This window comes from Plectrocnemia conspersa, unplaced genomic scaffold (assembly GCF_051122295.1).
Source record: "Plectrocnemia conspersa isolate PC_06_02 unplaced genomic scaffold, ASM5112229v1 ptg000010l, whole genome shotgun sequence".
Lineage (NCBI taxonomy): Eukaryota > Metazoa > Arthropoda > Insecta > Trichoptera > Polycentropodidae > Plectrocnemia > Plectrocnemia conspersa.
Genome location: NW_028277174.1, coordinates 4,880,602 through 4,901,298, shown reverse-complemented (window position 1 = coordinate 4,901,298; position 20,697 = coordinate 4,880,602). Strand labels below are relative to the sequence as shown.

General features: G+C 30.5%; 1 protein-coding gene across 1 annotated transcript in view; it reads right to left on the bottom strand.

The window, feature by feature from the left end:
• Positions 1-20,697, bottom strand: part of Dhc36C (Dynein heavy chain at 36C) — a 188,003-nt gene that overhangs the window by 66,934 nt on the left and 100,372 nt on the right. The window contains exon 56 of the mRNA XM_088195651.1: positions 12,968-13,040. Coding sequence (XP_088051777.1) covers positions 12,968-13,040 — 73 coding nt within the window. The remainder of the gene's footprint in view (positions 1-12,967; positions 13,041-20,697) is intronic.

Here is a 20,697-nt window from a genome sequence, read left to right as displayed (position 1 = left end):
TTTGACTTCTGAGAAGTGGTAATTGTTTTTTACGCTCTCCTATTGGTCGAAATTCGGTTTAGATATGTTTCTTTCGATTTGAGTCATAATGCCGGTATAAAAAGTCTTAACATAAACGCTTGGCAACGGAGCGTTTGCATTGCTGATTTTATTGCAGAAAGTCATTTAATGAAATATTATGAATCTTGATGAAATAGAGATATTAAAAAAACGACCACTGACTGGCCAAATTTTGCTCTGTCTCTGTTCGATTAAATAAAATATTATTAAATAATATTTGAGCAAAATACGTAAATAAAATATTTTAGTGCATAATTTAAATTGTACTTAAATTAATTAAAATATCCAAGAATCGGGTAATTGGATGCACTAATTCCAAGTATGCTGATACTGACAATACCATGTTGAATATAATTTTATGAAAAATTAAATAATAAAGACTAATAACGCACGAAATTCCATCAAAAAAGCTGAAGATATTTCACTTAATTCGCGGGAAAGCTTAAATCCCTATATAAAATATTGCCTAGTTTTTGGCATAGAAGAAAAAACCACATTCTCATATTCTGACAAAAAATACTCAGAACAAAACCGGGTACATGATTAATTTAAGGAAAAATATCAGAGAACCAAATAATGAATTTGAATGTCCTACTCTCGGGTCATGAACATAGACACAAGAAGAAAAAGGAAGTATCAGTATATTATATTAAACGGTTTCGTATTTTCCTAGCAGCCTTATAGAAGTAAGAGTTTGTGTTAGAGGTATCACTACCAAATTCCTCATCGCGAAAATTTAGAAGCACCCACGTGTGCTTCCAAACTTTGCGCTCGCACACGCAAAACAAATTGGACACTCGAGTTTGCAGAATCCAATTATGCGGCACTCTTAAAACTCGGCCCCACTTCCCTCTGTCCCGGGACGTCGTCCTACTCTCGTCCTTTTAATTGAGTTACCCTTTTGGCCGTTACGCGTTTTTCGCGTCTAGCACAAAAATATAATGTACGCCTTTATTGCTCTCGCACTCGCGTGGTCCGGGCACCCGCGGTCGCCATGGCAACGGCTCTCGTCCTCCCTCCCATCCTTTGCCGCCGCCCCCGGTTTCCCAGCCCAGGACCCCTCGGCTCTCCCTGGAGACCGACCTCAGTCTCTCCCTTCCTGGGTCCAGGCAGCCTCCGGTACAGCTGGGGCCCGAATTTTATCGATCACCAACGAGCGGTAGCTCGGCGCTGTACCGCGGCCTCGTATTGAGTTAAGGTAGATTAACTCTCTGTGTGTGTGTTGGTTTTTACTTCTTTTTTTCGGTACCACCTGAAGAACTAACCCTTTCGCTACGTTGCGCGCTTTCCGAGGAGGGGGTATCACTTGTTCTTCTTGGCTAATGTCGGCACTTTGTATTCGGAGGAAGGCCGCAATCTTTCATAACTTTGCTTCTTGTAGGCGACGTTAATGTTGAAACTTATGTGTGTGTAAATATACTACACGTTCTTAAGTATATGGATGATATTATTAATATAATATTTAGGCATGAACGTCTTAAAGAGCCCTTTGCCGTAACTATTAAGGGATAACGCTCTTATGTTTATTTAAGTGATACGAATAAGCTGAAACTTGATTATATGATATTAATACGCCACCTTAATTAATATCCTACTGCTAAAATATTAAAAGCAATGATTTTAAATATATATCTAATAAATCTACTTTTAAGTACTATATATGTCGCATAATGTATAGATTATAGATACAAATCTTTCGGGTTTGGTAGCCAAGTGGTGTGACTTTTGTAGCCAGTTAGACGCCGAAAAAGCTGATAAGAGTTTATTGTACAAAATATATAATTTACGAATTGGCAAGTCTTGAGAGTAATACGAGTGGTTGCCAGTTCGAGAGTCTTCGTTGTGGTCGTCGATGATTTAATTGGTGATTTACGATTTTGTCGCGGCTTGGCGGGTGATAGCGTAGTCCATAACGTTTCAGACCAATAACTTTGAGGTTGCAGATTCGATCCCCGGCAGCGGCACACGAATTTTTATTTATAAAAAAATCGTTCCTAGCTGTCACACTGATTCTCAGACTTGTCTACTTGTAAGTATTCATTATATCTGATTGACTTACTCAGTTGGAACAGATTTACCTCGTTGTAACGCATTGGGTTTACGCCTCTCAGGTAAATAAAAAATAAAATAAAAAATTGCCATTGATTCAGGCCTCAATCGAATATTTTCTATTGATCATTCGAGTTATTGCAGTTCGTCGTGTGCTTGCCATTGATTGGTAATGTGAGCGAGTGTCACATATTTTATAATAGTTCTTAGAGGAAGCTTGGATAAATAACTTCCTCCAAATATCATATTTTTTAGGGCCCGTTGGGTAACGTTCCGATAATTACAAAGGATAATGCCTATGATTTTTTTTCTTAGATGAGTTTCGATGCTTATGAAGAAAAAAGGTTGCTATTTAATTGTTTCAAAAGCCTGCGTGACAAATGTGAAAATTCTGCGTTTTGTCATTTTCAATGTCAATTAGACAAATCATTTTAATGATTTTTAAAGCCATTCTTAAAATCCTCATAAGTATATAAACTATAATTATTTATTAAAATTTAATTGAGATCATCGTGACGTAACAGGTTAACCCCAATGAGTCACGATGGTCGTAAAATTATATATAGTATTATTACAATACATTAAAAAAAAACATAAAATTATAAGAATAAAAAGCGGACGTCTTGATTCTAACGGGCATTAGAAGAATTCTCGAAAACTTTTCTGAACACAAAACTGGAATTCTTCGAGAATAGTATGATCAAATTATAGATACTGATTTAAGAATGCTGCAAAATAAATTGTAATAGAAAACGTGAAGACAAGAAAATTTTGGAAGATTTATCGCAGACGTCATTTACGTGTAGAGAGAATCCCCAGTAACTCTCAAAAGTGATTTCGAGATCCTAAGTTCAAGTTATTTTAGCCAAAATGTTCCCATAGAGATCGTAGGAATATTCTTATTACAAACGGGATAGAGAAATATATGTTCATTCTTTAAAATGGTAACGGTACAGAAGATCATACAGCGATTGGTAACTAAAAGGAAGAATAACAATGATATTATGTACAAAAAAATATGGTCTAACACGCGTTTTTTCATAACCATGTAATTTTCACGAAGAAGAGAATTTGCTTATTTTTCGTCGTTGCTAAAAATAATAAGCAGTAAGCAATACTTAAAGCTCTATTTTAACATGTTATATGTTTAATTTGAATCTAAGTTTCCTTTTAATTTTAAAATAAGGAAAAAGTAATTGCAGGAACTGAAATATAGATTAATTATGCAGCAAAAGATGCATTCAAAACCAGTGGAGCAATCTAAAGCTTCAACAATTTATTCTTTACGTGCGGTTAACAATTATTTTTGAGAGCAAACTTTATTAGGGAAACCTTATTTGAATATGCTGATTCACTACTTTAATAATACATTTGATATTGCATTTTAAATCATATCTTTTTCTAATGAAAAAGACTACAAACTACAGAATTACACACAGATAAGGTGGTGGAGCCGAAGCAAATTTTTGCAATGATTTTGAGATTTGTTGAGTGAATTCATTCATTTTTTTTTTTTTTTTTTGAAAAAATGGGATGTACATCAAAATCTGTTTGACCGAAATTTCTATACTGATTTGACAGGATTACTAAGTTTGTTGAACTTATATTTACAAGTTTAAAACTGCACTGTCTGTGGTCAAATTAGTAGCATTTTTGCGTTTAAAAGACAAGCTTTAACTATGATCTCAGGGATAAACGTTATGATAGGTTTCCAAACATTAAGAAATATTTACAAAAAAATATCTGGTATTATTTCAATCCATAAAAATACAGAACGTCCTACAAGATTTAAAAAAAAAATTTCGATTTTAGAAAAATTAAAATTCAGGTTCAATTTATTAACCCTTTAAACGCCAGCGCCTTTTTAGTGAGTCGCCTGTTTTTTTTCTTCACGGGTTAGTATCTCTTTCTAAAAATAAATATAAAATACTTGATTTACTGATAAATGAAGCTAGTACAATAATCTTTAATAATTAAAAAAAATTGTGAAAAAAAAATAATCAACAAATGACGCACCAGTGAGTCGCTGGCGTTTAAGTGGTTAAAGGATATTGTGTATATTTAATTAGAAGAAAATAAATGTCTATTCCATAAGAAAATATATTCAAATCCTAAATCAAATAAGTCGATCGCAGAGTGTCAGAAAAAAATGTAGCCGATCGCAATCCAGAACAAGTTGCGCATCCCTGCTATATATGACATTAAATATTATATTACACATAAAAAAATCACGAAACCTGATGTACAAAACAACATATCTAATCCATTACTTCGTGGGCACGTAATGTGTCGGAAACATCGGATTTTTTTCTATCGGATCTATTTATTTTGTTTTTGCTTCTTGTTCGCGCATTGTAATTTGAAGACGGCGATACAAAGGGTTCAGACGTGAGTTGGCGTTTCTTTTTTCACTGTTTTTTCTTCTCCGAGGGGGTGCTACATAAATTCTGGGGGCTCTAGCTGCTAACTCCAATTTATCGTGCCGTTGTGCCGTCGGATGGACAATTTTTCTTAGCGGCGCCTTCTAAATTTTGCTCTTCTTCGGAATTTCCATTTTTTTCTCTCGCTCTATCTTCTCCGTCCAGCCTAGTTATGTAGTTCGATTATCTGGTGGTGAAAATTTTCCTTCTTGCGAGACTTTTACTTATTCACGTTGTGTCGGAGCTCACCTGAACGGTAACGGCTACTGGCCCAAAGCCAAAGGGGGGATTCTTTCCGATGGAGAAAACTCCACAAAGGGGCTATATATGGCCGCGCGATAACCGCTTCAGACGCTTTACGTATATAACCCAATATTATAAAACTTTATAGCCGGTGACTATCGAGATCCAATAAAAACAGATAAAAACGCCAAACTTTGTGCCATTAAACCGGCGATACCACAATCAATGTAGCGTATAATAATGTGTCTCTTTTCAGAGGCACTCAGTACTTAAATATAACATCAAACAATAAACAATATTGAAAGATTTTCCTCCGAGTTGTGAATAAAAAAAAACTGTTTTTTTTTATATATAACGCTTATAAACTACTAGCTTATTCACAATACACCATTCTTAGATACGCGAATTTTTAATCAGAAAGTATATTAAAATTTAGGAGTAAAAAACTTTAGGAACCCTTTCAACTTCAAAAGGCTGTTAGACTGGTTGCATATTACCTCCGGATCTACTCAACATAACCACATATGTGAATATATCCGGAATAGAATATATAAAGGCAGGGTTAAAATAGGGGATGAAAAATATGCAACGTGCGATTCGCATATGCCACCACTAATAGTAAGAGATGAACTTCAGATGCTTCAAAATAGTCAAATAATTGCTTTAAGAAAAAAGTTTTAGTATTGGTATATATTTAACTAAATTTACAACATTGAACATATCACAAAATATTAGTTTAAATTAACTATTACTATAATAACCAAAAATGTAACCACTAATTGAAAGCGATTTAAAAAAATGTAATTTAGGCTAATTACACAATAGTGTTCATTTTTTATTACCTTTGCATTATTCGGTATAAAAAGTTAATAGAGTATCGTTTATATATAAACATGTTTACAAATCAATAAAATATTTTGACTAAGGCAAGTTCAAATTTTGCGAGTAGTGCGACAAGGTTGCATTCTATCACCGTTACTGCAACATTGCAACAATTTTATATATACAACTGGCGTAGTATTTTTAGATTTTAGGGCAGAAAAAATATGCTATAAAGAGGCAGCGTATTTAAAATGTCAAATCTTAGAGTCAGAGAGTCTTCGCTGGCGTATCGAGTTGTTTTATTGCCCGCTGTGTAGCTATGCGCTCTCTCTCCTCTGTGACCAAGTGTCACATCTTTTATAATGCTGGTAAGAGACATCTCTGGCGAATCGCAACATCCCATTTATTTTCTTTACTACTGAAAACACAACAATCTTTCTCCTTTTTATTTAGAAGTTTCACCAATTTTCAAACAATGTCTCAGCCTTATTTTTAAAAATATATAAATGGAGAATAGAATGTGTAAGCTGGTGAAATTGGCGCTTTATCTGGCATCCCATTGAAAAAAAGATTGCCTAGCGACTACTTGCTTTGTCACACACAAAAAACACTAGGAAACGTCATAAAATACATTAGACACACCTAATATAGTGAAAATGTATCCCTTTTCTTTTCAAAAAGCTTACTAATCACAAAAAATTGTGTTATAAATAGCAGGGGTAAAAAATCGGCTCATCGCAATTTTTACATAAGTAGTGTGGACCAATTTCTATCCCTCTGGCATTAAAAGAGTAAAATCGTATATAATTATTGTAGATTATATATTTCTATTGTTTTTATGCCATTATATTTATAAATAAATAAATTATATGACAAAGAAAAAGTCTTTTTAAATAATAATTAAATTAAAAATACTACAGTTCTGATTATCGCTAGGCATTAGCATATATCTTGACAATACGTCCTTTAGAACAGGGGTCGGCAACCTTTTTAGAATCGTGGACCACATTCAGTTTTTAGTTTTATTTACTGGACCACAAATAATTCTTAACCAATCGATCGCTATTAAATAAAAATAGCCACGCCGCAAAAATTTTAGGATTTTTCCAGTAAAAGCCAAAGAAAATTTGTCACGAAGTAGAAATCGTTAAATTTTCTTTAGTATATGCTTCTTCAACAAACGTAGTTTGGATTCAAAAGCATTAATTTCAGAATACAAATCAAGACTGCAGCCTCAAATAAATATTATTAAGATATGTTGTAATATCTACCATAAATACTAGATTCATTATCTGAAAGTTGTAGGATAGAATTTGAAAATTAAAAAAACTTAATTAATTAAGAACTGCTCCTCTACTTAATCATTTAAAATCTGAGTATTAAATAACATTCTTAAAGTCTGATTTAATTTTTTGCAGAGTTGTTTTATGTAAAATTTAGATTTAAATTAAAGAATACATTTAATTTATACATTATTATAAAATTCATTATTTTAATAATTTGCAACTCAGAAGTGATTAATAATATATTGTAGATAAAGAAAGAGAAATTCATAAAATAAAAAAAATAAGCTAAAGTATAAAAAGGAGTTTGATTACAAATCTCCGACGGTAAACTTCCTACATATTATTTGTTCCTCCACAAACATATAGCTATTATGGGAAGAGAAAAATCTTTATCATATTATAATAATTTATTATTGTCCTTAAACAAATTGAAAAATATTGGGGGAAAAATCATAAGGTAAAAAATATATCTTAGCTTGAAAATTTGATAGAATTATAGGAAGGAAGACAAAGAAAAAATAGCTTTTAAATCTATTTTAATATTATGTAATATGATACATTGTATACTTTAACTTATTTGAATCTGGGTTTGTATAAAGATACATATACTATTAGTTTATTAGTATTTAATAAAGAAAATAACAAGTGAATTATTTAACATATTATATTATTATTTATAAGTGCTACTAATTTAGAATACAATTATTTTTACAATTTACTTAAATGTTTAAATGTGATTTTAAGTATACTATCTGTATTGAGATGAAAGAAAAGTTAGCATAAATTTATTTTATTGCTATTTTGTAGATTTGCTCAAAGTATATTAATGTATACTAGGGATTCTGTATCAAAATAATCTGGAAATTTTCGGCGCGTGTCCCGAAACATAATAATTAATGGACAAAATTCAGATGATGATATAATTAATATGACGTTGACAACAATCACAAAAGAATTATACAAACAACTGATTAACCACTATAATATTTATCAGGTAAAAAATAAAAAAACGTAATTAATGAAATAACGCAATTATTTTGTACCAATCAAATCTAAATGTATGCTCACAAAAAAGTGGACAAATGAATAAAAATAAATATTTCTTAATTAAACTAATTAATTCAAATTATTTATTTTACTGGTTATTAAATGAGCAAATTTAATTAAATAATTTAATAGTCATTCAATACAATAATCATTTAGTTAATTTACGAACAAAAACTAATTTTAGATAAATAAATCATTTTGATTGAAATTAATTAATAAACATTTATATAATTTAAAAAATATATTTAAGCAAATAATTTAAAATATTTAAATAAAATAAAATTATTAGAAGTTTTGGAAATTACATTATAAAAAATGGTGTAATTATTATAGAATTTATCAACATCAACATCAACGGAAAGCGAGCGAATATTCTCAACAGCAAGAATATTCACTACGAAAATTATTATCTTGAATTGTTAATCCGCAATTCTAAGAATGTGTTGCAGCTGATCAATCTATTAAATATGGTGTTTTTATTATTGTGCGTTTTTTCGCGTGCGCATTTATCACACTAAGCTTTAATTTGATATATGATATACACATATGTACAATTTATGATTAAAAAACTTTTCAGGCAACGCTCACAACGTCCCATGACAGCCAATTTTACAGTTTGCATACATTTTTGGGCTTCTCATACGTGCATACGTGCATGTTGGTAAAAATCACTTTTGCCTCCCCCTCCCCCCGTTCCCCTCGCTTCAGTATTATCAGCGTGCAGCATCGGATTTTCAATTCCGACAAAGCATATACGTGCCCGCCCAGTGGAGACGGTGATAAGGAAAAATGGGACGTTAAACCTAACGGGAAGAAAAATTTGCTTAATTTGTGTGTCTCTTAAACGTGGCCATTTTTCCCCGTTTTCTCGTTTCGGCCTTTAATTCCCGACCTTGTCTCGTGATGGTGGGCGGCCCAACGCCGTTTTATTGCCACGCAGTATAATTTTCGTATTAACTTTATTCGACTGAAAGAACTGTATGCGAGCAAGGGTTTAAATATATACATAAATATTTTATTCATCTTGGATGAACTTTAGCCGCAAACTGGCTGAAGATTTTAATGCTATGTTATTTTTAACCGCAAGCTTAGTTATTCATATATGAAAAACTGTCGATTTGAAGTTCATATTAGCATTAATTAAATTTGCTCTCATAATAATAATGTGATTGCCAATAGAGATAATATATAATAAGCAATAAAGTGCAAGTTTTCTACTCTAATTATTTACTTTATTAGCGGAGAAATCGAAAAGAGGATGTGTTTTTGTGTACTACTTTTATATAATTGATTTAAAAGTGTATATATTTGTATACTCTTTTTAAGAAACAGCTGATGCTGAAAAATCAAAAATGTAAGACAGCAAGGCTCTAAAAAATATCAGAATATTTTAATTAATCAAGGTAACAGGTGAAAAAGCAATGAACTATTGTTATAAATGAGATCCGCTCAATACGATTCTAGTATAATATTATACAAACGTTTATGAAATCTTAAAGATCATTTTATGCAACAATTATTGTAATTAATAATAGCCGACAGACAAAATAATGAAAAAAAAACGATGTGTAATTGCCGAAGTTCCAGAAACTACACATATTTTTATCAATATAAATAAATAATTTATTATGGTTGATTATTAATTAATTTTTGTACACATATCAAGTTGTATTTTTGGGCAGCAGGCATAAATAAAATTAAACATTGTACTGATTTAAAGTTTGAAACACTGTTACTTTTAAATCTAAAATAAATAGTCTTGATACTTTTTAGTGCTTTTTACGAATTTATTTGAAATATCAAATATGTTATCGTTGTTTCAGGTTTTGAGGTCAAAGAAATAAATGACTTCAGACAAATAGACTCCGAAAAAAATTATTACAGTTCATATTTTAAACATAAACAGAAATGTTTTGAACAATGAAAAAAACGTTTGAACCAGTACATATTGATCAATGGAGAGTACTTTGAATGTATCAAAATTTGGTGTAAAAATATTGTAAAATAAAAAAGTCTCTATTTTTGGGTCCCTCCGGATATATCAACATATTCACAATCAGTTTGCAGCCGAATAAGTGTGTCTTTGCAGCCAAATAGACGCCGGAAATCCCGTTAATAACATATTATATATAAATTACCGCATATATAGAGAAATATTTGCTTTAATTAAAAAAAAAATTAGGTAACACCATTTTTATACCTGTAAAAGATGCCAAAGGAAAAGTGTTATTTTAAAGATGAATTTATAAAAATGGTTAAAAAATAATTATAACACCGAAGGCCTATAATTATTTTTATATAAACATATTTTATTTTATCTTAATGTATCATTAATTTTTTTTTTATATACAAGAATTGTATTTGGTGAAAAAAAAATTTTTTTTGACTATATATATGGTTCTTCAAAGGAAAAGATGTAAATTTTTGGACGTACAACACTTTTTTATATAGTGGGGGAGGGATATTTTTGCGAAGCATCCCGTTTAGTTTCCCATAGCAAATAAATTTGTATAGTATGAACTTTTATTCAATATGAAAATTATATTATTTTAGACGAATTTATTAACATAAAGTTCTGTCTAAAAAATATATAAGGTACGTTTAAAACACAATAAAAATTATGCCATGATAATCAATTTTTCCGAATTTAAAATCTGTTGATTTGCGCAGTAGATAGGATCCACGAAATATCGGGTGAATCAAGGCAAATGACGCTTATATTATATAGAAAATAATGTGGGGTCTAAAACGAGCACTTGCAAATCTAGCAACGTATATCAGTAAATTGAAAGCAGAGCAATGTTAAAATTTTTTATTAAAAATGTTGCATCAACTATGAAAACATTTTTTTTATCCAATATAAAATCAACCGATCAACTGGTACGGACCATGCGTGACAATAGACGGATTAAACTAAAAATATCACATTCCCATAACAAAAAAACAGTACTTTTTGATCCAAAACAACAGGGCGCAAAGTTTATATATCTCAAGCTTGTTAAATATTTAACGGCCGTTTTAAACCAATTCTCAATTCAATATTATATAATTTATATTATACATAATATATTTTTAGAAAATTCTCTTTCACTTTACATGAAGAACCAAACACACTTAACGTTTCCTAGAGATACAGGCGGCTCTTAACTTTCGCATAATTTGCTATTTCGCACATTTAAAAAAAAAAAACATTTTTTTCAAATTTTTTTTTTTTTTTTTTTAAATTATAAACATTTATAAACGGTTTGATACGAACAAAAATAAATCAAGGACTCATAAACTTCACACGATTCGAGACAAAGATGGAAATTATTAGACGTTCTAATAGCGGTGAATCTTTTGCTTCAATCGGACGTTCGTATGATACAAACAGGTCTACGATATGTTCAATTTTGCAAAATAAAAATATAATTAAGAAATACGTTCAAAATTGTGGAAATTAAAGATATATTTTCACAATCTTTAAAGATATGTTTCCAAAAAAACACGGAAAAAAAACATGACCAACAGCAAAAAGATGTCCCTCTGAGTATTTCAATTATTCAAGCAAAAGCTCTTAATTTGCACAAATATTGGAAGGATAGATTTTAACACGGTTTTTACAGCAAGTAACTGATTGTTTTACAATTTTAAAATGAGGTATTTTTTTATAATATTGAATTTACTGGAGAATCGGCTGATGCGGATAAAGATGCCGCAAAAGAATTTATTTCCTAATTATCTAAAATTATTGAAGATGGAGACTATTCCTCTAGCCAAATATTTAATGTAGATGAGACAGGTATATTTTGGAAAACTCTTTAACAATGAAAAATATGAATGAAGCTTTCATGCATCTTGACAAATTTTTAAATATTATGGAAGATTGTGATCCCAATGGAGAGCGCATATCTCAAGTGCGTAGGGCGATCAATAAAGACACAGCATGTTATAAAATACTATATGAAGAAAAGAAAAAAAATAGTGGAAAACAGTTAACTCTTGATAACTTTTAAAAGGAAACACCCGCAAACCTCACTTAAACGTGTCTCTTAAACATCTTACTTGATAAATAAATATTTTAAAATACATACAATTTCAATTTTTTTTACTTCCCTCGACTTTCATACATTCAACATTCGCACACATTTTTAGGAATCAATTGTGTGCGAAAGTCGAGGGCCGCCTGTAAATGGAAGAATGAACAGCTTTTTTAATCAAGATCATGAATTTCTGGTGAGTATTTTACAAAACTATATTTATTTATAAATTATTTAACCTACTGCGTTATGGCAGCGTGAGATAATACGTCCATAAAAATATTAATAAACTAATATTTTTCTGAATATCCTAATATAATATTAATAGTCGCTGCTGAAAGCTCCCAGGGTAGCGTCCTTGAATACAAATAGACAAAAGCCTGATGTGTTCTGTCATTGCCAGGTAAAGGTCTATTGTCGTACCGTTTACGACCGCAGTTCAAACGATCAAAAGACACGATTCGAACGCTGTTCAGCCGAACATCAAAGCTCGACATGACAACATTGACCGAGCTTTCCTTTTCTAAATTCACATGCGAAGGAATCTCAAAGTCAATTAAACGTTCATCTGATACAATAGTTATTCCGGCATTTCTAGGAAACAAGAAAGGGACATTATAGTGTATAATTAAGCGAGTATTCAGTTTGCTAAGCCATCTGCCGCCAGAACAATGGCTGGCAGCCATGGCAACACGGCCGCCGCCGTTGTTAACTTTATTATTCAATTAACGAGTACACACACTTTTCGAAGCTTCATCGGCGAAATATTTAGGCAAATTCAATTACGGCAAATAATTAACAACATAATTGGATCGAAGAATTAAACTGTGTGTATGTGCATATATCGAAGAACGCTAACAGTATGGGGGTGTTAGATTATCACGCTGTGAGTTTAACTAAAATTGATTAAACTTGCGGAGCGATAAATATATTATAATTAAATATCATAATAATAAATATTGAAAACATATTATATACAGGGAAGACTTGGAACAATATAAACATAATCAAATACTATTACCTATATGCAGCCCTGCCGAGAGGGAGGAGAGGTGACAAATCCCCAGGGCCTGTTCTTCTTGAGGGGCTCAACTCTGAAAAAATATATATTTATAAAAAAAAAGTAAAAACCGATCTCAAATAATGAAACTGATGTATGTCAGGTATAAGTTCCTTTAGCCCTTTTTAATATACAATAAATAAAAGGAGAAAAATTACCCATATTCTAGGTAGTACTTTCACAATAAACATTATTATTCAAAGGAACAGATTTTTAACGCAGCTCCATTTGTGTTAAAATTTGTTTGCAAATTATTGTTAACTTTATTGATTTTAGAATGTTTAAAAAATATTAGACACGAGAAAAAATATTCAACGAATGTAAATTAGTAGCAATAAATTCAGGTATATCGGAAAATTCAGATCGAATACATAAGGAAAAAGCAAAGAAATAAAGAAAAATCAACAACAGCACCAGCTGAATTATATAAATTTAATGTTTCTATTGATTGTATAATCGGTAATTTGACAACTAGATTTAATACTGCAAAATAAATAAATAATACATTCAGTTTCATGTGGTTATATTTAAAAGAAAATCTAGAAAGTCTAGAAAATCTATCCCGAAAATATTTTTTAAAACATGTAATTTTTGTAAAATCATATCGAAATACATTTTAACTAGTAGATATATATTTTTATCAAACCGAATTTTGGTCAATAGGAGAGCGCAAAAACAATTATCACTTCTCAGAAGGCAAAAATTCACGTCAAAAGCAATAAAATCGTGTCGGTGCCGTCGCAGTGGGAACGCTCGGTAACGAGCGTTCCCACTGCAACGGCACCGATACGATTTTATTGCTTTTGCCGTGAATTTTTGACTTCTGAGAAGGGATAATTGTTTTTGCGCTCTCCTATTGGGCAAAATTTGGTTTAGATGTGCTTTATTTGATTCTCACCCGTAATATTGTTATAAAAAGTCGTAATATAAATGCTTGATAATCAAGCGTTTTCACCACGATGGCACAATTTTATTGCTTTTGATCTGGACTGTAAATTCACTATATGGTAACACTGAGCAGCAAAGAAAACACGATTAACTATCAGGTAAATATCATGAGTAGAAATTTTTAATAATTCTAATGCCTAATTCAATTTTTATATTTATTTGTAGCATAGAAAGAGCTAACTTGTATCTATTATTATATTATCAAGAAATTGTACTACAATGTTAAAAAATATATAAAATGCCATTTTTATCATGAGGCCCGGAATCATTGTTTTCACAGGGCCCTGCCCACATGAGCTTAGTATTGCTCTAAAATAGTTAAAGAAATATATTGTATGTTAAAGGTTGTTATATAACTCTGAAATAATCTCGAGAAAAATCAGGTACGAAAAATATATTTTTATTTAAATATTCAATAATTCAATAACATGTTTTTTTCATTACTTAATACTATTCTTCATTGTAAACACTTTACTGAATTATACTCTCGTATATGTTCTGTGTGGTTATCTGTCATATTACAGTTGTCACAGATAATGGATGTAGTGATTCCTCTCCATCATGTCATTGCGTATGATTATTTATCATATACCCAACACCTTGCATTATCATATTCACAATAGTAAACCATGTTTTTATGTCACTCTCCCTCACTTCTAATAAATTTTGTTATTTCTCCAGCGTTCCTTTATATTTATTTTACCGACGTAAAGTTTCATTTTGGCCCACATTATATATTGATCATTCATCATTCGGTAGAAACCAAATAAATTGTAAAAGTGTTTCAATTTTACCGCAAATTTAACAACGTTTGAAACATATATTATATACATAATTCTAATCGATGAAACAGTAGCTTACGGTATTATTTTTATGCAATCCAGCCTTTATGATGGTCTGTACTGACTATGTACTGAAGGGTGGCGAATTTCTACAAATATAAATTTTGGATAATTTTTAATTGCTGTTAACTTAAACAGGAGATTTATAATAAACGTAGTTTCTAAACACTATATTTAAAAAAAAATGATTAGACCTATTCAGAAAAGTGTTACGTTGCAGCCAAAATAGACGCTGAAAAGAACTGGTAACAGTTTATTCAGTTAAGCTGTACAATTTACTGTCGAGTTGTATTTCGAGTTGAGCGCTGATGAAAAAGTTATATCTTCTGGATGATCCACTAAGGTCTTCCTAGTTGAATTTTGCAATAATAAATTATTAGGGGGGAGTAATGTGTGCTACAACTAATCTGCATTTTGGTTACACTGCTATGATAGCGGTGAATAAGACATGCACTGGCGGACCTTGACGGGTAGACGATGACTAGCGGGGCCTCGACCGCCGATTATTAACGCTTCGTGTACACTTAATACTCGAGATAATTAATATTCTTTATATCTGCTTTTCATATTTTCAGTAATCCACAAGTGTAAAAAGGTGAATGAATATATTTGTAGAAAATTACATCTACAAATATATTAAAAAATTCAGAGTACAAATGAAATTCTAAAAATTTCTATTACTTAAACTTTTTTTGAATTTAAATTAGACGCATTATTACTTTTATTAATAAATTTGTTTGTAAATAGTCAGTTAAATATCTTGTTTACTGTTGTAGTCAGTAAAATTATTTTTTTAGATGTATCTTGTAATCCAAAAGTAAATAAACGCTTATGAATGCAATGCTGATTGTGACATCACAATTGTGACGTCATTCGCGAAGGTCACATAAAATTCTCTCATCACGCAAGCGAATAACCGCAGGGCTAGCCTGTCAAAAATGGCAACTCTCGCTCTCGTTTTCCTCCCCTGTGTATAAATGGCAACACTTTACTGTCGCCGTTTTTCTTTCCTCGCCTGTCAATTAAACCAAATTTTAATTGGAACCCTCTTTTTTGCATCCGCGTGCGCCTGACATAATCATTTTTTCTCGCTCTCTTGTTATTTTCAATCGTACGATCGCCCACCCAGGGAGTCTGGTTTTATATTATGAAAATAACACAATAGAAACAGTTAAATTTTTTACTGAAACGACAGATTAATTATTTCGGCTGAGATTGAACTTGAAAAAAAAAAACAAATAAAAAATGTAGAAGATATACGGAAAGTTTTCTAAGACTCGCTATGTAGGACGTATCAAAGTTTCGGGATGTTTATACCAGTTGTTGTTGCCATTGCAACGACCTAACTCTCAAGCCAAACGACCAAGATGCAGGAAAACAGGCGGAATCGAGACAATATTCACATCTTTGTTCGGGGAGAGTTCCGGCAAATTATACGTCTCCGAAGCTGTGTGTGTGCTCTGATTATATTCAATTTGTAGTGTCGTCGAAATGTCTCTAGAATTTAGTTCGCATAATTTTCCGAGAAGCATCAAGAACAAACTGTTGCCAAAACGCTTTTAGGCAATACAATATTTAATTTCAATGTGAAATTTTGAGCACCTATGCTTTAACTCTTTAAAACTATTTATTAAATATATTAACTAATATTTTAATGATCTGAATAAATCTTTGAAAATGAGAACAATAAAAAATCTATGTTTGACTCGCCAAATTTTAACTGTCAGATTTATTGAATGTACTACTCTTTTATTCACAATTAATGGGATTAACTCATGCTTTTCAATCTTAAAATAGAACTAGTTTAGCTTGTGTTAAAGCTTTTTAACCGGCTAAGAAAAAAATAAAATGGGACACCACCATGAGAAATATTTTAACGGCCAAAGTCACAAGGTATATGCTATGAATTAAAAAAAATACAATATCTGATGCCTTAATCTGTAAAAATCTGTAAGTTTAAACGTAAAAAAATCTACTATAGTACTATATATAATATAGTAGTACAGTAGATTTAATATATAAAAATCTACTATAGTACTATATATAATAAAGTACTATAGTAGATAATTAAACATACCTAAAATTAAACATTTTTCGTGAAAATATATTATTATAAGTTCACAGCTGCACAATATCAACTCTGAAATATGAGTAATTTCTGGAATTTCAGCAATTAAATTTGTTTCATTTATCATTTTGTTTGTCGGCTATTAGTTATTATGATCATGTTTTTATAAATCACATGAACGTGATATTAATCATTTCTCAAAATAAAAAAGGCATAATTGGGCAGTAGATATTGCACCAGAAATAGGTGGGAGGGCATAATTCCCAACTGATTTTTGAGCTAGTCGGTTTTAAGTGCTTTTTTAAATTCGAATTAAAATAATATAAATATTCGAATAACGAATTGTTAAAAAAAAACAGGCAAATATATTCAGAATTTTAATAATAAGGTATTTGGATTTGAGTCTTTAAATGCCTTTAGGGTTTTGCAAATCCGTTTTGGGCTACGACATTTAGAGTAAAGTTTTCACCTTGAAAGGGTGTGCTAGTCCTTCTCCTCATACTTTAAACTTGCTGAAAATGAGCGCTTTGCGCAAAACTGCCACCGGAAGAGCAACGCAAATATTATATATCTGTAAAAGCCTAGACAGTTATGTATGTAGGTATTTTATTATTTAAACAGACGCAAGTCACTACGTCAAAACCAGCATTTTTGCAGTCTTTAAAACTGACTTTTCTAATTTTAATTTATCATAACTAATTAATTAATCATAACTAATCACTAAAGAACTGTAAAAACATTTATCACTTAAAAGTCGAGGTTACTAATATAATAAACGCCTAAATCCAAGTGGAGTAAAATAATACACATTTTAATAATGATTTTGATGGTAAATAAATAAATAAATTTTATTTATGTTTAATTAACAAAATACATAATTTAAAAAATACAACAACATATTATTTTAAAATATGATTCCTATATATATTAAGATTATAAAGATATAAAATCATAAATCAGTGCTATCTAAAATGTATAGAATATATGCAGCTTTTTAATATAAATGGATAGTAGCCCTATTTATATTCCTCCCTTAATATAATTTCCTACACAAGGGTAAAAATCTGGTAACCCTATTGCAATAATATGCGAGTTAGTTAGCTCATTGCCTAGATTTAAATTATGAAAACCGTTTATTATATGTTCTAATGACTAGACATTTTAAATTAACTGTATATATTTTATACTTATAAATATATTTAAAGCTAAGTAAATTTCACCCCCTTGGCAAATAATAAAAAAAATATATATACACGAAGACTTGATAATTACTTTCTTTGACCAGCGACTGGAATAATTTCCCGGAACTTTGATCATTAAAAGTTTTTTTAAATTATCCATAAAAAAATCCATTGCATCCCCATAGATTGCGACACTTTGCGCCGGACAGGGCCACATTGGGCATTTAATTAAATGTATCCAATAGCATCGAGCTGATCAAAGTTGACGCACCGTCGTTTGATGTGTCCTTAAAATTAATTTAGGGTCCTAGAGCTCGTTTTGAAGAGTGACACGCCACGGACGGGTATGCACGGGCGTAAATTCGCACAAAGTACTAATACGTTTCGATTCTGGTAACGATTCGCGGGGAGCAAAAGTAACCCTCGCCTCTGGTTTAGAGGGTGATGTGAGTTAGGGGTGGCTCATTGTTAAATCCTAACACACGCTCATCGCAGACAATACAGAACATGGGGTGACATGTTACCAAGTTTTATATAATGTTACGCTCCGACGCAAAAATTCTTTCGGGGGCTTCTATATTAATTTTGACTATTAATTGTTTTATTGAATTATTTAAAAAAAATTAAAAAGCTTAGTATTTAAATGTAAAATAACCAACACATAAGGATGATTGTTTAATATATTATACATATTAAAATATTAATCTATTATACTTATTAAATATTGCGAATAAACATTTGTCTACTTATTTATTATTAAAGTATTAGAAACACTATTAAAAAAAAAATTGCGGTTTTCTGAATCCAATGAGCTAAAGTAGCACGTCATTAGAGAATTTTAAATACCTAATATTAATTAATTATCGCGGTTTTCATCCGTGAGATTAGTAAAATCTAGGTAAACCTAATCTGTGATGATCAAACGGAATTATAATTATATAATAACCACTAATTCCGATCTCCCAGACACGATAGAAATTTAAAAACACAAGTGCTGGTTGCATAATTTTTTTTTTTTTTAATACTACAATATTATAAAAATACGGTATTGATTATATGCTGCATTATTATTTCTATTTAGATCTACTATATATTAGCTTTAATTTCCTTCAACGGTTTTGCTTTCACTATAATCTAGCAATTTTTTTTCATGAAATAAATAATCTCAAATATTTCAATATAAAATTATTATTTATCTTTATTTTTGAGTTTTGTTATGAATATATTTGAATTTACAGAATACAAGATATTTGCTTGAAAATCGTAGATTGAGAGTTACAATATATAAAATCTAACCAACTGTCTAGACAAGCAAAATGGCAATAAAATATAAAATGTAGACACCTGTGTCCCCGTGCCCTTAACATAAGAGGGATCGTCAAACTACCGAGTGCTTCAAAATTGAAGGTTTTTGCGTTTCATACCTGTTGAAATGATTTTAAAACCTAATAAATAAATAATATTACAAAATTGCTTTAAATGTACATTAAATGTTTGGTTGCTATATAATTCAATGGCAAACTAATTATGTCACTGCCGTTGGACCTATAGAAAATAGTCAACTTACATATAAAGAAAAAAAAAATATTATTTGCTGTCAACATCATTTGTAAAAAGCGACCTTTTAAAACGATAACTAATACTGCACATGCTTAAAAAACAAGCAATGTATATAATTAACCCTTTGAAGTTTTCACTCACATATTATTTAATTTTTCACAAGGACATTTACTATATCTATTCTATTTTTAACTATTCAGCGTTTGAATACTTGTTTTATAATATACATAAATGAGCTATTTTCATTGTTAATGCCTTGGGTTCCGGAAGGGATTGCTTGATATATTAGGGGAAATAGTCTCACAGTATTCTAGAAGTGCTTATTTATTTTTGGTTGAAATGTACTTATATATCATTCGCAGTAGTAATATTTAGTAATGCAATATATATAATAAAGTTAGGGGTCTTTAACTAATATTTTTCGTAGTCATCGCCGCTAATTTATATTAGAATACATTTAACTAAATTATACTTTTACTTAATTACAAAAAATAGATAATTTATTACTCAATATGTTTCATTTTCTAGTAAAAATATTTTATTAAGTAATCCTAGAAGCACATTCAATGTGCAGGTCACTTTATTTTAGCGATACAGTACGATAAAAAATATAAATATATGTAAAATATACAATAGCAAGCTATTTTTAGGTATTCATTCAGTTCATGCGGTACCCATTTTTCAAGCTTTTTATATTTTCATATATGTTTTAAATAGTTTACACCTGTTGGATTACTAACGGAAAATTTTGTACAAACTCGGTTAAAAGGGATGCCCCCGACACTGTTTATCTTTTTGGAACTACAAATATGCTACAAATAAGTTATTTATCACTACCGAAGCCAAAATAATTGTTACTGGGAGTTTATGATCCTTTCCTATCTGTTTTAAAATCATACAAAAAAAATACTTTTTTTGCATTATTTCTACTAAAATATAAGCAAAATAAAGTGCTTATCATACGATTTTATAAGATATTATATAACGAAGATAATAGGACATTTTGTTCATGAGTCACAATTAAGAATATCAGTGCAGTTAAAACACTGGACTATTATTTCATCACAAAGCAAGTTTTACTAAAAACTATAT